General features: G+C 54.3%; 1 protein-coding gene across 2 annotated transcripts in view; it reads left to right on the top strand.

The window, feature by feature from the left end:
- Positions 1-21,628, top strand: part of LOC122377718 (ADP-ribosylation factor GTPase-activating protein 1-like) — a 54,651-nt gene extending 33,023 nt beyond the window's left edge. For both annotated transcript variants that reach the window (XM_043358080.1, XM_043358079.1), the window contains exons 11-12: positions 16,425-16,505; positions 19,762-21,628. In XM_043358080.1, coding sequence (XP_043214015.1) covers positions 16,425-16,505; positions 19,762-19,978 — 298 coding nt within the window. In that variant the 3' untranslated portion in view covers positions 19,979-21,628. The remainder of the gene's footprint in view (positions 1-16,424; positions 16,506-19,761) is intronic.
- Positions 21,629-21,900: the final 272 nt, after the last annotated feature.

Here is a 21,900-nt window from a genome sequence, read left to right on the forward strand (position 1 = left end):
GCGAACTGCCGGTGCGTCGTTCCGTCTGAGCTGTGGCCACCCACCGTACCTACCGGGCGAGGGAGCAGGTGCCGGTCCTCTGCGCGCTGCGGTCCTTGACCATGCGACTGTCCCCCACAACACCACCACAGAACCACGCGACTGTCAGCTCAAATCGGCCACGACGTTGTCTTTGTTTCCAGCTCGGTCATGACGTGTCTTTGTTCCCAGCTTGAACAGATTATTATCATATGTATGAGCCATTCCTCCGAAGGCTGTTTCTGCTCAGTTTGATGACACATTAGCTCCGCATCCTCACGTTATTTCGCTGACTGGTGCCACGTCGCATGCTACCGTGTCCCTCGTGTCACGTCCCGCCCCTTTGTCCTTGTTCCTGCGGTGGGCTGGGTTCCGCTGGCGCTCCCCGCTAGCTGCGGGCTCGATCTAACATTCGTCACATCCGTTTATGCCATTGTTCGGGCGTCGCATACCATGGTGTCGCTGCTGGTTCAATGTCAACATTACCAATGGTTCGGTGCATGTGTTCGGTGCTATAGGGGATCCTACTTCGGGTAGCTGGCGATCAGGCTCCCGATGCACACATTTTATTGTTTGTCCTTAAAAGTGACTGAAAATGGAAGCTGATTTGCAGTAGGTATTTGTGTTTCTCCGCTTTATTGGTTTAAATCCGTTTCAAATAACCTCAGTCCTGACTGCTATTTTGTTAGCAAATGCTTTCTGATTTTCCCATCGGAACCTACCTAAACAAAGAAACAAAAACGAAATTACGTTCTGCACGCATGGTCGTTTTTCATCGGGTCATCTCCTTTGTGTCATCTTCTTTGTCGGTGATCTTCGCATTGCCCAAGATATTTGGGTATAGGTACCTATTTTTATTAAGTGTCCATTGAAACTCGAGTTTCATCATATTTGTTTCGTGTTAGATGCGGCATTTGCATGTAAAATGTAATTGAAGGTGTGTGGCGCCACATCATCCGATCGATGGTCGCTCGGCGTCCATTTTAAGGCGCGCCTATGTATTGGATATCATTCCAGGAAGGCCGTGTAATGGCGCGGAACCTGCCTCATTTAACATTTACTGAAAAGCTCTTGTATGACGTGACCTATATGCTGCGCGGCGCTCTGAAATTTATCAAGGTCGTATGTTTTGATAATTGATGATCCAATAATCGAGAACGGTGACCCCGTCTGTCCTTGGATAACGTGTTGCCAACGTTTCATGTCAGCCTGGTGCTGCATACCGCATGAAGTCGAGATCCGTGTGCCATGAACGACGATGAAGCACGCTCCGCGCTGCGACGCATGCCGTTATATTGTCAGCTGACACGTGCTGTGTTGCCGCACGTATCAATTGCCGTCCGAACCGATTAAAACCGCAGTTTTGCCGGGTTATGGGTTCAGCCCAATACCGGCTGGACCAGCAGTTTGAGCTGGTACCGTGCTCAACTACTAGCTGAGGCAGCTACTGCGCAGTGTGCAGCGAGCATTTCGGGCCTAAATCCGGACATGAACCTTGCCTATAGCACTGAGCAGTGAGAAGGTTCAATCTCTGGCTCCGACCGGCCCGAGCCAGGATTTACCACCGCTCACACTGAGTTGGGTAGTGGGCAGCCAGTAGGAAAGAGACTTTATAGGCGTTGGAGAGTGGGCAGGGCATCAGTTGGTGTCAGGGGGAACAATGAACCGACGATGGGCAGCGAATAGTGAACAGTTACGGACACCAAATATATTGACAGAGACCGTCACCAGATACAAATGACCAGTGAATGGCAGACATCGCGCATCGGTCAGGCGGTGGGCAGCGGACACTAGCCGTGCCCGTATGACATGCGTGTCGCCGCCACGTCAGGCCGCCCCCTCCGTCCTAATTCGGCCGCTGGTCGGCCTGTCGGGCGGGGCTGAGCGGTGCGGTCCGGGAGGGGTCGCCCACACTACACTGCCGCCCGCAGCCGATCCAGTCGAGCAGCTTCGTTTTTACCGACCGCAGCTAACAAAGCAGCCGCGATGATCCCCGGGTGAGAGCACAGAGCTGCCATAGCGTAGGCCCGGAGACACGCCTGCTCACAAAGGCAGGCGGTGCGCAGCACGACCGACCCTCCCCTCCCCGCTGAGACGAGGCCACTGACACGTCTGCGAGCTGCAGTCGGGCGGTGATTCTGCGGCGCTCACTCGGCGCAGTAACTGCAGGCTGACACACGGACTGGCCGGCACCGGCCACCTCCGACCTCGGGTGACCTTGTGTCCGGCTGGAGCACTGCACCGCCTGCTGCTTCTATTGAGCGTCATCATGCCACTCTCAGGGCTGGCTGGTGCTCCGTGCGGTCGGTCTGCATAAAACGGCTCAGGATAGGAAGGGATGCGGGTCCACAGGAACGCCGCGGTGGGGTCGATACTGCTTGATAGATCCGTTTGCAGCATCGGGAACTGCTTCGTGAGCCAAGGCTTAGACACATACAGCCCCAGTTTTCCTCCGGGCTGTCCCGGCTAACGGCATGACTGTACTCGTGGTCGGAACCAGAATCAGCTGACTGGCAGCCAGGGTCAGTTCTGGGGGCTACCCCGAGGACACTGCTGGATGCTGCGGTTTTCACTGGGGACCAAGGGCGCGAAGCTCGCTCTGGCGGTGCTGCACTGTGGGCCCAAGCCGTCGCCGACCGCTGATCTGGCCGACAGCGTCTGACCTTGGCCGTGACGATGACGGTCCGACTCTGTTCATTGCTCAGTGCACACACATGGTGACCTTGGTTGGTCAGGTGGGCCGGCCAAGGTTGGCGGCGGCCGGGTCCGGCCGGCAGCCCGCGTATTTACAAATTGCAACCGAGCTCCGCCGTAGGGTATTTTATTTCCGCCGTAGTGTATTTCACTTGGGGGATTTTCTACCATACATCTGCCTGAGCTTAGGGTAATTACAATTTGTCGGTGACGTTAAAAAATGATGCACCTTTTTTCGCAGTATAGGATATCGCATGTGCATATTTCTGCCTTTTTGGGTGCGCTTTATCGGTTTTTCGTGAGTAACTCACGTAAAAACCGTCCGATCGCGACGAAACTTTCAATGCCCCCGATTTTATCAATTTTACACCTACCCTGAAAATTTTATGACCCTGACCCAAATGACCTTTGACCTGTGACCTATTTCTCGAGACCATGTTTGGCCCGAATCGCGATTCGGCGTATGTCGGCTCGCATTAGCCGCGCGGTTGCAGTTTTCACGTGGTTTCAAGCGTTGAAACATGTGATATGATGCTGGTCCCATGCATTAGGGTGGGTGTCAGGGTCACCTGAAGGTCAGGTCAGCTCAATGACCTTTGATGACCTCGGTTCCTTTTTCGAGTTTTACATGTTTCTAGGCTAGTTTTTGGAGCTTATTTCGAATTTAGCATCCATTTGAACATTACAGGGGGTGTAACGAAATTATCCGGACACCTTTATTCCCGCTGTAATTAAAAAGCAGAACAATCTGGTACTTTTTCTTTTAACTGGGCTTGTAGCCACCTTTCATAAAAACACAGTGATGAATGCTCTGGAGCATTTCAGCCAATGGATGCTCCAGCACACTGGCTTTGATGCGGACCAACGCCGTCTAAACCTGTGCCTGCGGTTGAGCAGTGCTTATGGCGGGTGGCTCTTCATATACCTCCTGCTGAACAAGAGCCCACAGGTTTTCGATTGAATTGGGATCGCGACTTTTTCCAAGTCATAAGCGTTAGCTTATGACTTGAAACAGAATGGGTTGCTCCCATTCTGGGAGCAACCATTCTGGGCTCCCAGAATGGTTGAAGGTTCTATCGGCATCACTTCCCGTTCTTTTAGGGACTTTTAAGTAGCGCGCCGCCCCGCATGAAGACAGCGTGGCTTGAATCAGGCATCAGTGCCCAGAATTCAGAATTCAGAAACCGTGCCCTCCTATGCCGTGTTGTTGAGCGCCTCCAATCATGCTCCATCACCTTCCCTGGAAAAGCTCCACCCTTGCCTATGGGGCAAAATATAAGGGACAAAAACACCAAACAAGACAGATAAAAACAAAGCAAAATTAACTCATTACCTAATGAAATTCAGGCTTGAGCAAAAACATAGGTAATAGGTATCTATGTCAAATTAGAATGAAAGATTAAAATCAACCTGACCAGGACTTACGGTCTGACCTGGTCCTAACCACCTTACTTCGCCTAACTTAACCCAATTCAACCTAGCCTACCACAATACCTGCAGAGGTAGGTACCTTCCTGGACAAATGACGCCCAGGGAGGTGACTGTCCAACTTATTGGAATACTACCATGATTGCTTGTCAAAATGTGTGTCATCATGCTCTTGTTTGACAAGTGATGTATAATAAATGTGATATTCAATAATTATCTCCTGACTGCTGACTGTTGAGTGATCAAAATATTCAAATAATCAGGGTACAATGCTGTGCATAGTGCACACTAATCATGTTGTTTTTGTGTAGGCCCTCTGCACATTGTTGTGTGCACCTCAAGTAAAAAAGTGACTGGTGGTACATGACAAAAGGTTGTGCAACTGTGAAGTTCATGCCCTTGGTCAAGCTGGTGCCAAATGCCTATAGCTATAGCAGGATCAGTGAGGGTTGTAGACATGCTACATACATTGTGCATTGAAGATATTGGCACAAAGTTCATCCGTAATTACTATGCTTAACACCTAATGTAAGAAGCGACATAAATGCCCAGATGATAAAACTCTCTGGTCAACATCACACCAATTTATTGACATACTTTGCAGGTACATATTCACATTCATGGCAAAATATACTTTCGATTTGATTCAGAAACTAGCTTGCATTTTTGTAGGTACAACAACCATATATTGAATAATAAAAAACCTTCTCATGGCATTCATCACATACCTTTTTACCAAACAAGTACCTAGCTACTATGCAATGATAACATAAAAAGAATGCTGTACATAAAAAGAATGCAATACTACAAGAACTATGAATTTCTGAAGTTATTCTCACATGCTGGAACGTTGAAACTCTACTTTTGTCGTCCATTTCCACGTTTGATTGAGCCATCATATCGAACTGCTTTCGTTCTTCAGTCACAAGCTTTTGGCAACTTAGCGGCCCCCGGCTAAGAGGCGTTGGGCGAGGGCAGACAGATGCCGGAGAGAGCGAGGGAGAGGGAGGGAGGGTGGGAGGGAGAGAGATAAGCGGAGCGGGCGGGCTGGGGCGGGAGGCACGAGGGGAGCGCGGGATATAGGACAGTCAGAGACGAGCCAGCGAAGGGGACGGACCATCGGTCATGGTCTCAACAATTTTTTTGGCTTCTCTCATTGTGTGACACTCGGAGTGACAGAGTGACAGAGAGGCTATGAATAGTGACGGTGAAAGAGGGAGTGGTGGCATGGTACTCAGAAGGGCGGTGCCTTACGATTCAGCGCAGCGCAGGAGCTGGGAGGCAGAGAATCAACCGCCTGTGACGACTCATGACGCGAGGTTTGTCAGTAGATGCCACTGACTACAGGTAAGCGAAGGGCCGAGTTCGCTGTTGTGTAACTGGCCGGGTGCTGCGACAGCTTGACGGGCGCAGTCACCTGCGCTCTCGAGAGCAGGGATGCTTTTGTGGGCAGACCGCGAGGGCGCTACTTTCCAGCTCTTGGGAGCTTATTGTCATGGCTGTCAGCTGTCGATGTATAATCAGCGGGTAGACAGAATCGCGCGACTTGCGTCATTGCGGAGTCACGCGCTGTCTAATCTGGATGGTGTTGTCCGACATCTCGTGCTACAAATTGAATAGGCTGGCAATATCGGCTTGGGAGAGACGGTCGTGGACATTTTTTTTTCGTTGCTTCGTCAAGAGCTTTTTGACGCTTGAAGCGCGCCACGGCGGCAGCTGTGGTCGTGGGAGCGCTCCGTGAGGACCCAGACTGTGGGTTAGCGCCTGCCTGGTCTCCTGTTGTCACAGTCCGGTGACCGGTTGCCAGCGCGACTGCCGACTGCGGCGGGGGAGCGGGACGGGGTCAGACGTCCCTGTGCATATGGATTATGGAGTGTGGCAGCGGCTGAGGGCCTGCTGGTTGGTCTTTGAAGCCTTTGGGGGCTGGTGGGTGCGGTGCGGTACCCTTGGGGGCGAACGCGGTCAGTGACTTGGTGACCTCGGGTGACATTTTCAGGGCTGATATCAGGTTTGGCCCGTGACCACCTGCACCCTGGTATCGCTGCGCGCTGCAACGGTGCAGCGGCGCTTAACCCCTGCGCGCCGGCTGAGCGTGCGGCGCCGGGTGGGTGACGTCATCGAAGCACGCCGCACGCAGTTAGATCTAGGCGCCGGGCCGGGGCCCTGTTTACGGCCGCTGCCGGCGTGCGCTATCACACGTGCTATTGGGTTTCCATGACATCCGTACATCCGTATCTCCAACTCTGCCAAAATGTCGTCACATGTGTGACTTCAGCTCGCAAAATGCGATAGCAGCGTGGTAGCAGCATCGAGTGAAATGCCGCTCAAAAACGGGAATGGCCCTCCCTTTGTCCGCGCGGTCCACGGGCCCGCCGGCGCCGCGGCGCGGCGGACCGGGCAGCGGAGACCCAATAAAGCAAACAGCCCGGCCTTATCGGTCACGGTGTCGTATGGCGGCGCCCGGCCGCATGGCTCACAGCTGGGGCATGGGTGAATGTCCGCTGGAGTCATGGGACGGGCAGTGGGACAGGGCCAAGGAGAAAGGAACATGGTGTTTGAGGGAGAGTCGAGGGGGCAGTGACCCTTCCGGAACGGGGTGATCGTGGTGGTCCCAGATGTTGTCTATTGAGTTTTTTTTTTACAGACCTAAAGCGCGCGCAGCGGCGCGCAGTCGGCTCGCAGGCACACCACGGCTACCTATCGGCTGTCGCTGTTCCGGACCACGCGGGCTCTGACGTGCCCTCGTCTTTGCGTGGCTTGACCGCCTTTGCCGGGCGAGGAGCAGCCGCGCGAGCGGTCGAGGGTCAGTTTGACCGTGGTGCGGGTCGCTGGTTGTTGGCAGAATACAATGCGACGCCGCGGACTGATTAGTGGTGTCACCTGGGATTGGACCTTCGGCATTCCGATTTGTCTAATGTTCATTTCGGGAGATGGTTGAACAAAGGTTACACTGGCTTGCACAGCTTGAACAATCACTTGCTCGGGGGACGAGAAACGCTATTTCTTCTATCCCTGCTTCCTGGTTGATAAGAACGAGCTTAGACAAGCTTCGGCAGGGTGCGCTGAAGGAGCAGAGCGCCTGTGGCGACCGGGCAAGCGCCGCGGGATGACCGGGGGGGGGGAGGGTGGCAGACCGCTACGGGCGCCACTATCGCGGGTCTGACGGGCGGCCGTGGGAGCTCTTGGGAGTTTCTTGCCCGTAACGGCGACAGTAGCTGTCCTAGCTCTCGAGCTTATTGCCCTTGGGGGCGAGCTTGCTGCCCCTTGGGGGCGACGGTAGCTGTTACAGCCCTCGGGAGTTAATTGTCTTTGGGGCGACGATGGCTGTACAAGCTCTTGAGGAGCTTATTGCCCTCGGGGGCGACTGAGGCTGCACGGGCTCTTGGGAGCTTATTGCCCGTGGGGGGCGACGATGGCAGTACAAGCTCTTGGGGAGCTTATTGTCCTTGGGGGCGACTGTGGCTGCACGGGCTCTTGGGAGCTTTGCCCTTGGGGGCGACGATGGTTGTACGAGCTCTTGGGAGCTTATTGCCCTTGGGGGCGACGACGGCCGTACAAGCTCCTGGGAGCTTATTGTCCTTGGGGCGACTGAGGCTGTACGAGCTCTCGGGAGCTTTGCTCGTGGGGCGACTGAGGCTGCACGGGCTCTTGGGAGCTTGCCCTTGGGGGCGACGATGGTTGTACGAGCTCTTGGGAGCTTATTCCTCTTGGGGGCGAGCTTGCTGCCCTGGGGGGCGACGGTAGCCGTACGTGCTCTTGGGAGCTTATTGCCCTTGGGGGCGACGATGGCTGTACAAGCTCTTGGGAGCTTATTGCCCTTGGGGGCGACTGAGGCTGTACAGGTTCTTGGGAGCTTTGCCCTTGAGGCGACGATGGTTGTACAAGCTCTTGGGAGCTTATTGCCCTTGGGGGCGAAGGTAACCGTACAAGCCTTTGGGTGCTTATTGCCCTTGGGGGCGACGAGCTTGCTGCCCTGGGGGGCGACGGTAGCCGTACGAGCTCTTGGGAGCTTATTGCCCTTGGGGGCGACGATGGCTGTACAAGCTCTTGGGAGCTTATTGCCCTTGGGGGCGACTGAGGCTATACAAGCTCTTGGGAGCTTTGCCCTTGGGGGCGACGATGGTTGTACAAGCTCTTGGGAGCTTATTGCCTTGGGGGCGACGATGGCTGTACGAGCTCTTGGGAGCTTATTTTTTCCTTGGGGCGGGCTTTCTGCCCTTGAGGCGACAGTTGCTGTACGAGCTCTTGGGAGCTTATTGCCCTTCGGGTGACGTTGGCTGCACGAGCGCTTGGGAGCTCATCGCCCTTGGGGGCGAGCTTGCTGCCCCTGGGGGGCGACGGTAGCTCTTGGGAGCTTCTTGTCCTTGGGGGCGACGTTGGCTGTACGGGCTGTTAGGAGCTTTTTGCTCTTAGGGGCGAGCTTGCTGCCCTCGAAGGCGACAGTAGCCTATGAGCTCTAAGGAGCTCACTGCCCTTGGGGGCGACGATGGATGGCTGTATGAGCTCTTGGAAGCTTATTGCCCTTGGAAGGCGAGCTTGCTGCCTGCCCTCGAAGGCTTCAGCACACGTCCGAGCTCTTGAAGCTTGCCTTTGAGGGCGACGACGGCCGTTCGAGCTCTTGGGAGCTTATTGCCCGGGGAGCGAGCTTGCTGCCCTTGGGGGCGACGGTCGCTGTACGAGCTCATGTGAGCTTTGCCCTTGGGGTGACGATGGCTGCGCAAGCTCTTGGGAGCTTTGGCCTTGGGGCGACGATGGCTGTACGAGCTCTTGGGAGCTTATTGCCCTTGGGGAGAGCTTCCTGCCCTTGGGGGCGACGGTAGCTGTACGTGTTCTTGGTCGCTTAGCGCTTGCTGCCCTTGGGGGTGACGGTAGCCCTATTGCCCTCGGGGGCGACTGAGGCGGTACGAGCTCTTGGGAACTTCTTGCACCTAGTGACGACGACGGCTGTATGAGCTCTTGGGAGCTTATTGCCCTTGGGGCGAGCTTGTTCCCCTTGGGGCGACGGTAGCTGTACGAGCTTTTGGGAGCTTCTTGCCCTTGGGGCGGCCGAGGCTGTACGAGCTCTTAGGAGCTTTGCCTTTGGGACCGACAGCAGCCCTACGAGCTCTCAGAAGCTTATTGCCCTTAGGCGCAGCCACTGGGTGCGGCACTGTCGGGAGCCCCCTGGTGCTCGCCGGACGCCGCCGCGCCTGACCCTCAAGGAGCGACACCCAAGGCCGTCCTTGGTAGCCGGGAGCGGCCCGGTTCTCTTCCCAGATGTGTGTGCTTTTCGCCTTGGGCGGGAGTAAGAGGTCCGGTTATCTTACCCGATGTTTGCTGTTCGCCCTGTTCTCTCTGTCCGCCGCGTGTCCGCGCCCGCCGCGCCGCGACCGCCCGGCGCGGGGAGGGGCACGCGATGGGGGCCGAAGGTCCACCGCGCGGCCAACGCGCGGTTGCCGGTCTAATTACTGGATTGGAGGAGGCGCCACGGGGCGGCGTCCGCCCCGCTGCGCGCCCCCATCCCTGGTGGGGGGAGGGGGAGGGCGCGGTGACAGGGCGGGCGCTTGGCCGGCTCGAGTGGCGCGGCGGCACACACGGGGGCGCTCGCCACCCCCCTCCCTCGTCACTCGCAGGGGGGGGGGGGTAGGCGCGAACGGCTCGGCCATCTGCGGGCAGTGTGCGACGGTTCGCACGTGTCGCGGCGGCGCGGGGACCGGCACTGGGTCGACGAGGAGGGCGTAACGCGCTGCCTTTTTCGGCGGGCTGCGTGCCAGCAATTCTTTCGTTTCACAACCGGGCCGCGGGCCGCGGCGGGTGTGAGCTCCGGGTGTGTGGACGCGCCAGAGCGACCCGTCCGACTATCTGTATCTGCCGGCGACCTACACGGTCATCTGACCGGTGCGGGCGTTGGGGCGGTACTGTAACTTGGGGCTGTGCAAGCTCTGGGGAGCTTATCGCCCTTGGGGGCAGACCGCGTGGATGCTACTGTCGGGAGCCTGGGGGAGAATGACGGGGGGCTTGCGAGCTCTTGGAAGATCATAGTTGACGGTGCGAGCTCTTGGGAGCTTATGGCCCTTGGGGGCACACCGTTAGGGACGCTACAGTCGAAGCTCTTGGGAGTCTGACGAGGGGACTTTGCCAGCTCTTGGGAGCTTATTGCCCTTGGGGGCAGGCTGCATGTGCGCTACTGTCCAGGGCTCTTGGGAGCATGACGGGTGGCCGTGCGAGCTCTTGGGAGATAATAGTTGGCGGTGCGAGCTCTTGGGAGCTTATAGCCCTTGGGGGCACACCGTTAGTGACTCTACTGTCGAGAGCTATTGGGGGCTGTCAGGTGGCTGTGCGAGTTTTTGGGTGCTCTTGCCCTGGGACATACCGTTACGGGCGCTGATGTCGAGAGCTCCTGGGAGCCTGACGAAGGGAGCTGCGCGAGCTATTGGGTGCTACTGCCCTTGGTGCAGACCGCCAAGGCCACTGTTGTCGAGAGTTCTTGGGAGCCTGACCGGTGGCCGGCCGAGCTATTTGGAGCTTCTTGCCCTGGGGGCTAGCTGCTACGATCGTTTTCTGTCGCGACCTCCAGGAAGCTTGAGGGGTTACTGTGCGAGCTCTCGGGAGCTCATTGCCCTTGGGGGCAGACCGCTATGGGTGCTACTGTAGAGAGCTATTGGGAGCCTGAAGGATGGCGGCGCGAGCTCGCGAAAGCTTCTTGCCCTTGGGGGCAGACCGCTTGGGTGCCAATGTCTAGAGCTCGTTGGAGCCGGACGGGTGGCTGCGCAAACTCTTCAGAGCTATTGCTCTTGGGGGCAGACCGCATAGGCGCTACTGTTGGAAGCTTTAGGAGCCAAGCGACTGCTCGAGCCGGCGGGAGCCTATTGTCCTTGGGAGCAGACGGATACGGGTGTTACTGTCGAGAGCTCTTGGGAGCCGACGGATGGCCGTGCGAGCTCTTGGGAGCTTATTGCCCTCGGGGGAAGCCTCTGTGGGGCTAGTGTCGAGAGCTCCTGGGAGCTTACAGTTGGCTGTGCGAGCTGTTAGGAGCCTCTTGCCGCTGGGGGCAGACCGCTAAGAGTGTTCACATCGGGAGCTCTATGGAGCATGACGGGTACCCGTGCGAGCTCTCGGGAGCTTATTGCTCTAGGGTTACTGACGAGAGCTCTTGGGAGCTTACAGTGGGCTGTGCGAGCTCCGAGCTCTTGAGAGCATCTTGCCCTGGGGGGGGGGGGGGCAGACCGCTACGTATGTTTCATGCCACGAGCTCTAGGGAGCGCAAGAGAGCATCACGGATGGCTGCGATTTGCGAGAGCTCTTGGGAGCTTTAAGTTGGCTAAACAAGCTCTCGGGGGCTTCCTGCCTTCAAGGACAGGCCGCTTCGGGTGTTTTTCCCCTGCGCGAGCTAGGGAACATGACGGGTGGCCGTGGCAGCTCTCGGGAGCTCTCCACTTGACTGCGCGAGCTCTTGGGAGCTTAATGCCCTCGGGGCAGACCGCTACGGGCGTTTCCTGGCGCAGCTCAAGGGAGTATGATAGGTGGCCGTGGGGGCTCAATTGGGAACTTGCAGTTGGCTGGCTAAGCTTGGGAGTTCCTTGCCCCGGGGGCAGACTGCTACGGGGGTTTTCCTGTCGCGAGCTCAAGGGAGCATGGCGAGTGGCTGTGAGCTCTTGGGAGCTTACAGTGGGCTGGACCAGCTCTCGGGTTCCTGCCCTTGGGGGCAGACCGCTCCGGATGGTTCCGGTCCCGATCTCTAGGGAACACTACGAGTGGCTGTGGAAGCTCTTAGGAGCTTACAATTAGCTACGTGGCCTATTGCGTGGTCGCTCCGTTTGGCGGGGTTTGGCGGGTGGTTCCAGGAGCAGGAACTTGCCACCAGTGGGCGATCGGCCTTTACTCAGCCAACAGAGTGTCTAGATCACGGAGGCGTCAGGCATGAGCCCAATGGCAACTTAGCGGCCCCCGGCTAAGAGGCGTTGGGCGAGGGCAGACAGATGCCGGAGAGAGCGAGGGAGAGGGAGGGAGGGTGGGAGGGAGAGAGATAAGCGGAGCGGGCGGGCTGGGGCGGGAGGCACGAGGGGAGCGCGGGATATAGGACAGTCAGAGACGAGCCAGCGAAGGGGACGGACCATCGGTCATGGTCTCAACAATTTTTTTCTGTTCTTCTTGTTTTTTTTTTTCCCTGTCGTGACCCCACTGTGGCGGGTGGTTCCAGGAGCAGGAACTGCCACCAGTGGGCGATCGGCCTTTACTCAGCCAACAGAGTGTCTAGATCACGGAGGCGTCAGGCATGAGCCCAACGCACAGATCTTGAATTTTTACACATCATCTTGAACCATGCTCCAGTCTTTCCAACAAGGTACTATGTAACATCAAAGCAATTTTGAATTGTTACAACAGCTTCAGATCATGATAGGCTTGAGGTTTGTTACACCATTTGCCAGACAAATCTCTACAAAATGTGCATCAATTCCCAAACTAAGTAATTGATCATATCAGTATTTGTGTTTCCACACAATGTTTCATAATACTATTCTATGTTTATATAAAGAAACTCAAATAATCCACAAATTGTTATTGAAACACTCCCACTTCAAGAATTCACAGCAATAACAGTACAAGTTCAGAAGCAAACAAACATTGCGCCAGATTTCGTATGAAACGCGCCATCGTCCTGAAGTTTCTACCACAGACGGTAGTTCAACCGCAGCCGTAGTGCGAAAACCCCTGCCCACCTTACCCCACGGCGGAGCTCGGTTGCAATTTGTAAATACGCCGGCAGCCCGTCAGCATCACTGACGCTCTTCCATACTGGAGAGGGGAGAGGAAAAGGAGAGCGAGAGAGAGAGAGAGAGAGAGAGAGAGAGAGAGAGAGAGAGAGAGAGAGAGAGAGAGAGAGAGAGAACACTCCTACTCTCTCGACTCTCCATCTACGAGCTGAAGCTAGTTGACAACTTCTCGTCTTTTTCACCTCTGCCGATTGTCCTTTTGTCAGAGCGTCGGGGTCACCTTCTACTGCAAACGGGCCATCAGTGCTGGCACATCGAGAGCCGCCACGTCGTGCTGTGACTCGCAGCTCCGTGTCAAACTGTCGGATTCTGAGTCGGGGCGCGGGGGCGGTCTGGTGCCGGGTCCGGCTGCCGATGGTGGGCACGTGTCGGTATGCGGCCGTGGGTGCCGTACTGCCATCGGCAGCTCCTCTCCCGTGTCGGTAGACGGCACGGGGCACCGTGATCTTGACTTATTCGCGTGTCAAAAATATGTATGCATTTATCTTCTCCAGCTTTCCTTTTTTGTCGTGCAAATGATCGTATAAATGTGATCGTACAAATGAATCAAAAACAATTTCTTGCCTTGATGATGATATCCGGTTTCATGTGTTTAAAAGCCAACCTCAAAACAAACTCGCTTCTGACTTGTGTGGGCGACTGCCTGACCGAACGAGAACTGCGCAACCATGTTTTGTATTTTTGACAAGCCAGTGTGGCCTCTTTTCTCGCCGCGCCCACTGAACAATAGCTTCCCTCTGGATGTCATATCACGTTCTCTGGTCCCATTGTAAGGGAACTATGTTGTACAGGCTTGTATTTTGGCCCCGCCGACCAGTGCCCTGATGTAGTGATGGCCTCATGCTGTATGCGTCGTAAATCCTGCAGAGAACGGGATGCTTCACCCACACACCTTTCTGGACATTGGACAGGATTTGCCGTCGAGATTATACTGGTGCTTATTTTCGATTTAAAACACAATGCCTTTTACCGTACAGCTATTAATAGCTGCACCCGGCCAAATTTGTTCTATTTGTGGCTCGCGCAACGACCGTCTTCCAGCAAGTGTCTCCTAACCGGGTCAGTCTAGAGAACGGTAGCTTTCTGTGCTAATGGGTGGTCCGGATTGCGCCTACCGAGTACCGGGCGCCCATTAGGGCGCGGCGGTCAATCCTGAAGTGCCATCTGGACTGTCCCGGCAGTCTGTGGTACGGCCACTGGGTGAGACTGGAAACCATTGCACGGTGGCGGCACCGTCCGAAGTCATCCCCGGTCACAACTTTGGAGTTGATGCGGAGTTTTTTAGATGAGTTACCCCCCCCCCCCCTCCCATAAAATGCATGGCTTTATCCATCTTTGAACCACCGTGTATCCCGCAGTGGCTAATGGCTAGCTTAGACGGTTCTCCTTCATCCATGCTTAGACATTGTGAAGGTTACAAAGGACCTTGCGTGTTCCCCTCCGAGTGTCTGTATGCTCTGCTGTTTGAGTGAGCTCGGGTTATCCTCTGCTGTTCATGGTATCACCAAATACCAACTTGTAAAACATAGGATATCTGCATGGTGTTCCCGGTATATCGATTGAAGCCTAGTCGTAATTGGGGAGACAGTCAATAATAATAAGCCATGAATGCATAGTTGGCCTTATACCAATGTAACTGTTGACGCGTGCCATCGTCTTTGCACAAATGCATCAAGAAAATGTCATGGTCAAGCGATAAATATCTTACCACTAATGCCAATAGCCCTTAGCAAACTTATTAAGCCTGATTTGAGATACGAAATCGATTTTTCCTTGGACAAACCTGATTTCGTGGTAAGCCATTGTGAAGTGCCTAGATAGCATGTGCGCAGTTGCCGCAGTTCCGTGACATGCGTACATTATCTGGAACATTTCCCCTGTCGTTCGACTACAGCCACCACATATTGCAACTTGTAAGGGCTCGTTGCACCTTTTGAATTCAGAACTTGAGTGGAACTGTGTTTCTATCTTATCTCATCTGAGTCACACATTTTTTTCGATAAGGTTTGGCATGCTTGCGTACTCCAAATTGTTGGGTATAGTTGCAGAATGCGCGTTGTACAGTGCCACCCATGGGGAAATTGGCCGAAGTGCGCAAATCCGACCCTGGCCTCGTTTCATAAAGCGAGTCCGTAACTTACGCCGTTTTTTGGTCTTGTATTGCAAGTACATGTGAAGCGATGACGATAGTTTGGATCGTTAAATTTATTTATCTTGCACGCAAGAACAGAAGGGAGAAGGGGAAATAGGTTTATCGCTTCACATACACTTGCAATACAAGACCAAAAACCGGCGTAAGTTACGGACTCGCTTTATGAAACGAGGCCCCTATGACGTGTGGCTGTGCTGTGCACCTCAAACGTAGGGCGTGGCTGCGCACTTCTGGCGCCGTTTGGTGTAGCTACGCACTTGAGCATAACTTTGAATGCAGCCGTATAGCGTACGGTTTATTTCCTTTTCGCGACGTCATCTGTGTCTTGGTGTTATGACTTTCGGTGTTAGTTTTGCTTACGTCGTATTCTAACCGCAATGTTGACCGGCCGATATGTGATGGCGAGGTGCCTGGGATGAATGACAGTTTTCCAGTGTTTGAGGCCGCTTGGGAGGCTTATTGGCTCGTCAAATCTGGACGTTGGAAGCGGTAGCGAATTTCCCATAATTAATTCTAACTGCCATTGTGATTAAAAGAAGCTGCGAATTATAGCTATCGGTTACTTGTTTAGATAGATGGGTGTATGAACAGGGCAAGTTTCTGCCTCGGAGTCGAACAGTAGCTAAACGTGCTGCAGAATGTTACCGTTGTCAGTTGTCCTTGGTAGGCTGAGCTGAGACAGCGGGACTGGACATTGCCATTGGGTTGCAGTGGACTAGCCGCTGTATCCTTTTGTGGGTTTCAACGTAGAAGGGTGACCTGGTGTCGCCCTCCCTTCGTGTAGAGGAGCCCGGTTCATGTCACACCCTCGTTCTCTCCTGAGTGCCTCGTCTGTCCAGCCGAGAGCCGTAATGTGCCTGTCCATGTGGTGTGCAGACGTCACGTGACCTAACCGCTCCCAGTGACCATGGGCGCCAATCTGCCGAATTGGCCGAGTCAGGCCAATCACGTGACTATTATGGCGACCGCCATGATGAGACCCACTGCACTCGGCCGTTGTCAGGCTGGCCTGGCGCCGAGCAGATGCTCGACCCAGTCTTGTTGCGTTGTTCCGAATCTTTGAAAACTTTGCTTTCATTCAGCTTATTAATTTTATTATACTGTTCTTTGTTATGTTTTTGATTCGAACTTTGTTGTCCTTGCTTTTGTTTTTTTACTCCAATAAATTAAGAGCATGATCTCGTATCTGAAAGTTATTGCTGAATGCTGGCATAGAACTATCAAATGCTGCATCTATCGCTTTCACCTGCCTGAAAAGAAACTTCGCTCTTACAGTAATGTTTGAACTCTTTCCATCATGTGTTGGTCGTGCTACACCAGATCCGACCTTGTGCCCCCTCATTCCCCGCACTGACCCCCACCCGTCTCTCCTGCCGCAGGGGTGACCAGGGCAGCGCGCCGCTCATGTCCGGGGACAACGGCGGCGACTCCTGGGGCTGGAGCTCGTCACCCAGCAAAACGTGAGTTTCAACCGACTGCCGTGAGTTTACCTGTGGGTCGTCAGTTTTTGCCCTAGCATATGGAGATAACTACTCCCCATGCTTCCCGTAGATCCTTCCTCTACACTGAAGTAACGTCGCCTTACCTTACGAAGTCCGTGACTTCGGGAGTCTTTCCTCTTCACTCTTTCTCTTACTCTGTCGGCCATTCTTTGTATCTACCATCCGAAATCCCCATTTCTTCCTTTTCAATTTGGTCTACATAAGTACATATATCTCCAAGTACGAAGCATTGCTTTTGTAATGTTTGGGTTATGTTGTATCTATTCGCTTCACGGTTGTGGCTATTGCTGGATCGATTCTTTGACCGGTTGTGCTGATGATATGGCGGGGGGGGGGGGACTACATAGTCATGTTAAGGTCAAGACACACGTTCCGCGTGCCTTCCCGTCCCCACACAGGCATCACCTGTGATTGTTTTTAGCGGCCCGACAGACACCACGCGCGCACAGGTGTTGTTTTGGGACCAAGGTCGGCCCTTCAGTGTCACCTCCCTGGTGGAATGTATGCCAGTCCCTTCCGTCAACCAATCCCGAGGGTTCATCCAAGCAGTGATTGAAATTCCCAAACGATTGCAAGATTTTACGCGGCCGACTCATGCCTTAGTTTAATTCGTCGGTGGTGAATATTTGAAAAAAAAAGTTTTGTTGGAAACGAGCGTTTGACAGACGCGAGTTTCAACCTTGGTAGCAAATGTTTGTGAGAACACATTCTTGTGGCTATTGTCGCGTCCACCAATATCCGCAGTGTTGTCACTACCGCTAAGCGTCGCCGTCTAAACCGTTCACACGACATCCACCCTGCCGTCGGAGCGCGCCGATCGATAGACTGAACATATAACCCACATACTGTAGACGGTGGCCCACATACAATCAACAGGTTGCCGTTCTCGGACTGTGACGAGTAACGGCGGCAACTGCGCGGCAGCCGGCGCCGCCTCTGTGAAATCAATACCCGGCCGGACTGACACTCAGAGACTGCCGAACCTAGTCTGCAGCGTCGGCGCATTTGGGCCAATTAGAGCACTAACTGGGCCGCGGATGGAGAGTTTATGCAATTTTCATCAGCACATGCTGCTGAATTTTACTGGCTCATGGCTGTGACTGTGCCTAGGCATTGTTTCAATAAACAATGCGAGTCTGTGTGGGCGGTTGAGTGGTTTAGCCGTTACGACGCCGGTACCGGACTCTGAGAGATCCGCACAGTGATTGTTTATGTCTGCTTTCTGGAGTAATGCTGCTAGCCTGACTTTGAAATTGCTCAGAAATGGTCACTATTCTAACGCTGCTTTTAGCTAAACAAATAAACAAACAAATAATTAGCTGGCCTGTAACGTGATTCAATGCGTATGTGAAGGAGAACTTCGAATTGGGACTCTGTTGGTTACGTCACACCATTCTTCTCACTGTCTGATTGAATGCGACTCGGCTCGCTCAAGCTCGGAGCTCATTGTCGGGTTTTGGCTCCTAAATAATTCACAGAAGCCATTACCGATAGTAGTCTATGCCTTATGCCTTCCTGAATGGTGGCATTGCTTCTGCACGTGCGCACATGTTTGATCGTATCTTAAGCTTTCAAAGTCGCTGGACTTATTACAGCCAAATTTGATTTGACTGCACGCATCCCTAATCCGTTATGTCTGACTACTGGCGGTACAGTAGCGCACATTCATACCACTGCGGAACTAAATTCCGAATAAGCCAAATTGGTGATACCTATTTCTCTGACTAACCAAGTCATCGCCCGTAATGGTTAGCGATCTAAAAGCGTTGAGACTGTTTTTGAGCTAAATTCAATTGATCACGCCTTATGCAGCACGATAACTCCAAACTATTGAAGTGAGGGAACTGGTGGACCTTGAGAGGTTGGCACTAAACGATGGGCGACGCCCTTGGACTAAGTCCAAAGTGAGGAGGATATGGGCCCGTGGACTGTTGAGATACCGAGTCGGGGGTCCGGGGGAGGGCTGTGAGGTAGAGTGGGACCAGTTTGGGGGGGGGGCTAAGGGAGGGTGAGACGGGACGGGGACAAGGGTAAAGGGGACCAGTGGAAACGGACCGGATGAGGATTCGTCCGTGGGGGATTGAAACTGATCAATCTGCTTGAAAGAGACGGGCGGGAGCGTCTGCATGGAATAGACGGGTGGGAGCGTTAGGGCCTGGGATGACTTTGGGATGCGTTACGCTGTTATTGGGTTGCACTGGATGTCACGCTGCTGTCACTGATGCGTCATTGGGGACCCCGACTAGAACGGGAACGTCACCCGGCCGGAAGGCTGACGGCATCGATCAGCGGGGTAGCATCGTCACGTCGCTTCGTTCCGTCACGGCGAGTGTCACGTCACGACCGTTACGGTGCGGTGGTGGAGCTAAGGGTGTCACGGCCGCTATGACAGTGCCATTTGCGGACTCGACGGTCAGCAGTCCCACCGCGATTACGCGATAGAAATCAGCTCTGTATATATGGAACTATCGTTCTAACCAACATATGTTTGTAGGGCAGTGGAAGCGGCACTTCGGTCACCCGTTGATTGTGGAGGTCTGTCTGTGTCCCGTCTCTATCCGCAAGTCTGACGATATAATCTGCGATATAATCCGTCAAACTGGTTTTCTGCGGCTTTCCTTTCAGCCACCGTTGTTTGGCGGAGTTAGCGGCCTTGTCCCGGCAACAAGCGGATTTCCCTCCTTCCCTCTCCCTCCCTCTTTCCTTTGCCTCTCCCTCCCTCCCTCCCTCCTTCCCTTCTCCTTATCTGGTCTCTCACAATAGAAAACCTTGACCACTGTGAAACCGGCTATCCCTTCCTTATGGAGATCGTGAGTCGTGACCCCCACCATATATGCACCGACCCCTTCCCCCTCCCCCCTCACCCCCTGGGCAGCGGAGACCCTAACCTCTACAGCTGAATCTATCATCACCTCAGCATTTGCTATTCGTTTGTGTGTGATTTTCCGACATTGCCGATTAAAGCTGCATTTTTTTAGACAAGTGGAACGTCAGCTAACTTTTCCACTTGTCACTGGCACGCATGAGATTGGCCCACGGAGGCTCTGGTCTTCTTGTCTTATTACAACGATCTTTGATGTCATCATTTAACAGCCAACATTATCTTTCCTTGTCTGAGCGCAAAGTATCAAGTGTGACTCAAACTGACCCTACATTTGTCCTGAAACAGCTACGCCGCGCCCCGGTTGACCTGACCCACCCCGTGTGCCCCCAGGTCACCGTCTACCGACGCCCAGTGGGGCTCGGGCGCCGCCTGGGATGACGCCCAGATAGCAGCTCCCAAAACAAAGGCCGCGAAGGAGGCCAAGTCCCGCACCAAGAAGGCCGGCGGGAGCGACCAGAAGAGTCTGATCGACCTCGGCGGAGAGAGCAAGGAGGACGAGTGGCAGAGCTGGGAGGACGACGCCTGGGCCAGTCTAGAGCGCAAGTGAATCTCCTGCAGCTCCCTGCGATTGGGTTAGAGTGGCGATGGGTGCGGCAATGGCGGGCGGCGGTGGCGGTAGGGGACGGCGAGAAGAGACATGCCATTGGATTCGAGACGGTGGAAATAGTTGAAGGGACGCAATGGGGTCCCGTGGTTTGACAGAGGGATCCAGGGTGGCTGTTGGTGTTCGTATGTGGTCCAGGCCTCAGAAGGCCGCGAAAGTCAAATCTGGTCCCCTGTGATACCAGGAACCTGATGGGAATAGCCGACTACGTCAGCCATACCACGGACGTTGGACACCCTCACCGGAGTGCGTCAACGCCTCGCTCCGCCTGTCGCCCTGTCCCGCCTGCCGCCCGGTTAGCAATGTCTCCCCCACGCTGACGTCCACGCCACAGCCCAGCGTCGCTAGTGTGCCGTCGTGCTGGAGAATCTATCGGATGGGAGGCGCGTGCCGTCACTGTGACCCGTCTCGCCGTAATGGCATACTGACCGTGCCCGGGCATCTTCTGTCCTCTTTATGAGGCCCATGCTCGACGGACATGACTGAACGTCGGACGCGTGTCTACGAGCTCCATCTGTCTAGGGACCGTCAAAACAGAGCTGCATATCGCACGCACATGGCTGTTAGCGACAGCGCCCGGACGGACCATCCTTTCTCCGTACCGACAATGTTGAGTGCGAGGTGTGCCGTGAATGCGCTCGCTGGATGATATGAAGACACTCGGGTACCGGAAGGCTTATTTTTAGGTGCGAGTGTGCCGCGCCTGAGAGCTCCAAGTGATGGGTGTTGTGGGTGGGTGCGATCGGTAGAGATCGTTCTGTCTGGGTGTTCGTGTTGACATGGGACGGGCGAGATAGGCCTGCTTCCACCGGTCGAGAAGAGTACTGAATGGATCATTGAAGTGGTCATTTTCCTGTGGATATATTTATGCTGCAGACAGCCCTATGTCGTTGGCAAATCTAGATATATTATGACAAATCTGGGCGGTGTACCGTGTAATGTACTCGTACTCGGAGCGTATTCATTGCCCCTAGCTAATTTTATTTTTGGTAATGAATGCTTTACACGTAGTGGCAGCAACGGCCCCATCTGGTTACTTTCAGATTATTCCGCTACTAGTGAAATGTGTGCCGTAATTCTCGGTAAGGAGCTCGGCTCCTCCACTTATCAGCTATTCTGTTTACTTTGGGCGTGCAATGCTCATATATGAGTACGTTAATGATATGTTCCATTCCATACAGGAGATATTTCTACGAGTGATGCATGGTAAGCGAACGGCTTTTATGGGGAAATGTCAAAATAACCTGTTGGTAAATGAATCATTGTTCTCTGTAAATGTTGGCGACTGCTAACTCGTCGTTCGGTTAACTATCATCCCTGTTGCCGGAGCCGATCGCTTCTCTGTGCTCGGCAGGGACGGCGGTGCGGGGCAGTGTCCGCTCGGGTTGTGTGGTGACGCGGCCGTCAGTCCGGGCCGTCTGTGACGCGGTGTGAGGGGCGGCAGACACTGACGTGGTGCTGGGGAGGGTGCCGCCGGCGCTGGGGGTCTGTTCGGGGAACTGCTAGCGGCGCAGTGCGAGCGTCGTCAGCGCCTCTGGTCGTCTCTGTCCACTGTTGACGTTGTGAGCGTGAATAGATCTTTATGCGGCGCGACCATGAGTTTGGCTTTGGGTATAGCAGTGACTGAGAGAAGCATGCGGGATGAGAGACAACCGTGCCGAAGGGCGAACTGGTTATTGCGAACTAAATTGGAATTTTGTCGGAAAGTGGAATCAGCTTGGCGGATGTTAGCACCAAAGTCACTTTTCCATGGTTGAACTATTCAAACAAACATGCTTTACTAAGGTTTTACACAGAGGGGATCAGATCAGGTGTCAGGACTCATTTCAAGCCCCTATGTATGAGGGGATGGGGGTCTGCGGCTG

Source organism: Amphibalanus amphitrite, unplaced genomic scaffold (assembly GCF_019059575.1).
Source record: "Amphibalanus amphitrite isolate SeventyFive unplaced genomic scaffold, NRLGWU_Aamphi_draft 000049F_arrow, whole genome shotgun sequence".
NCBI lineage: Eukaryota > Metazoa > Arthropoda > Thecostraca > Balanomorpha > Balanidae > Amphibalanus > Amphibalanus amphitrite.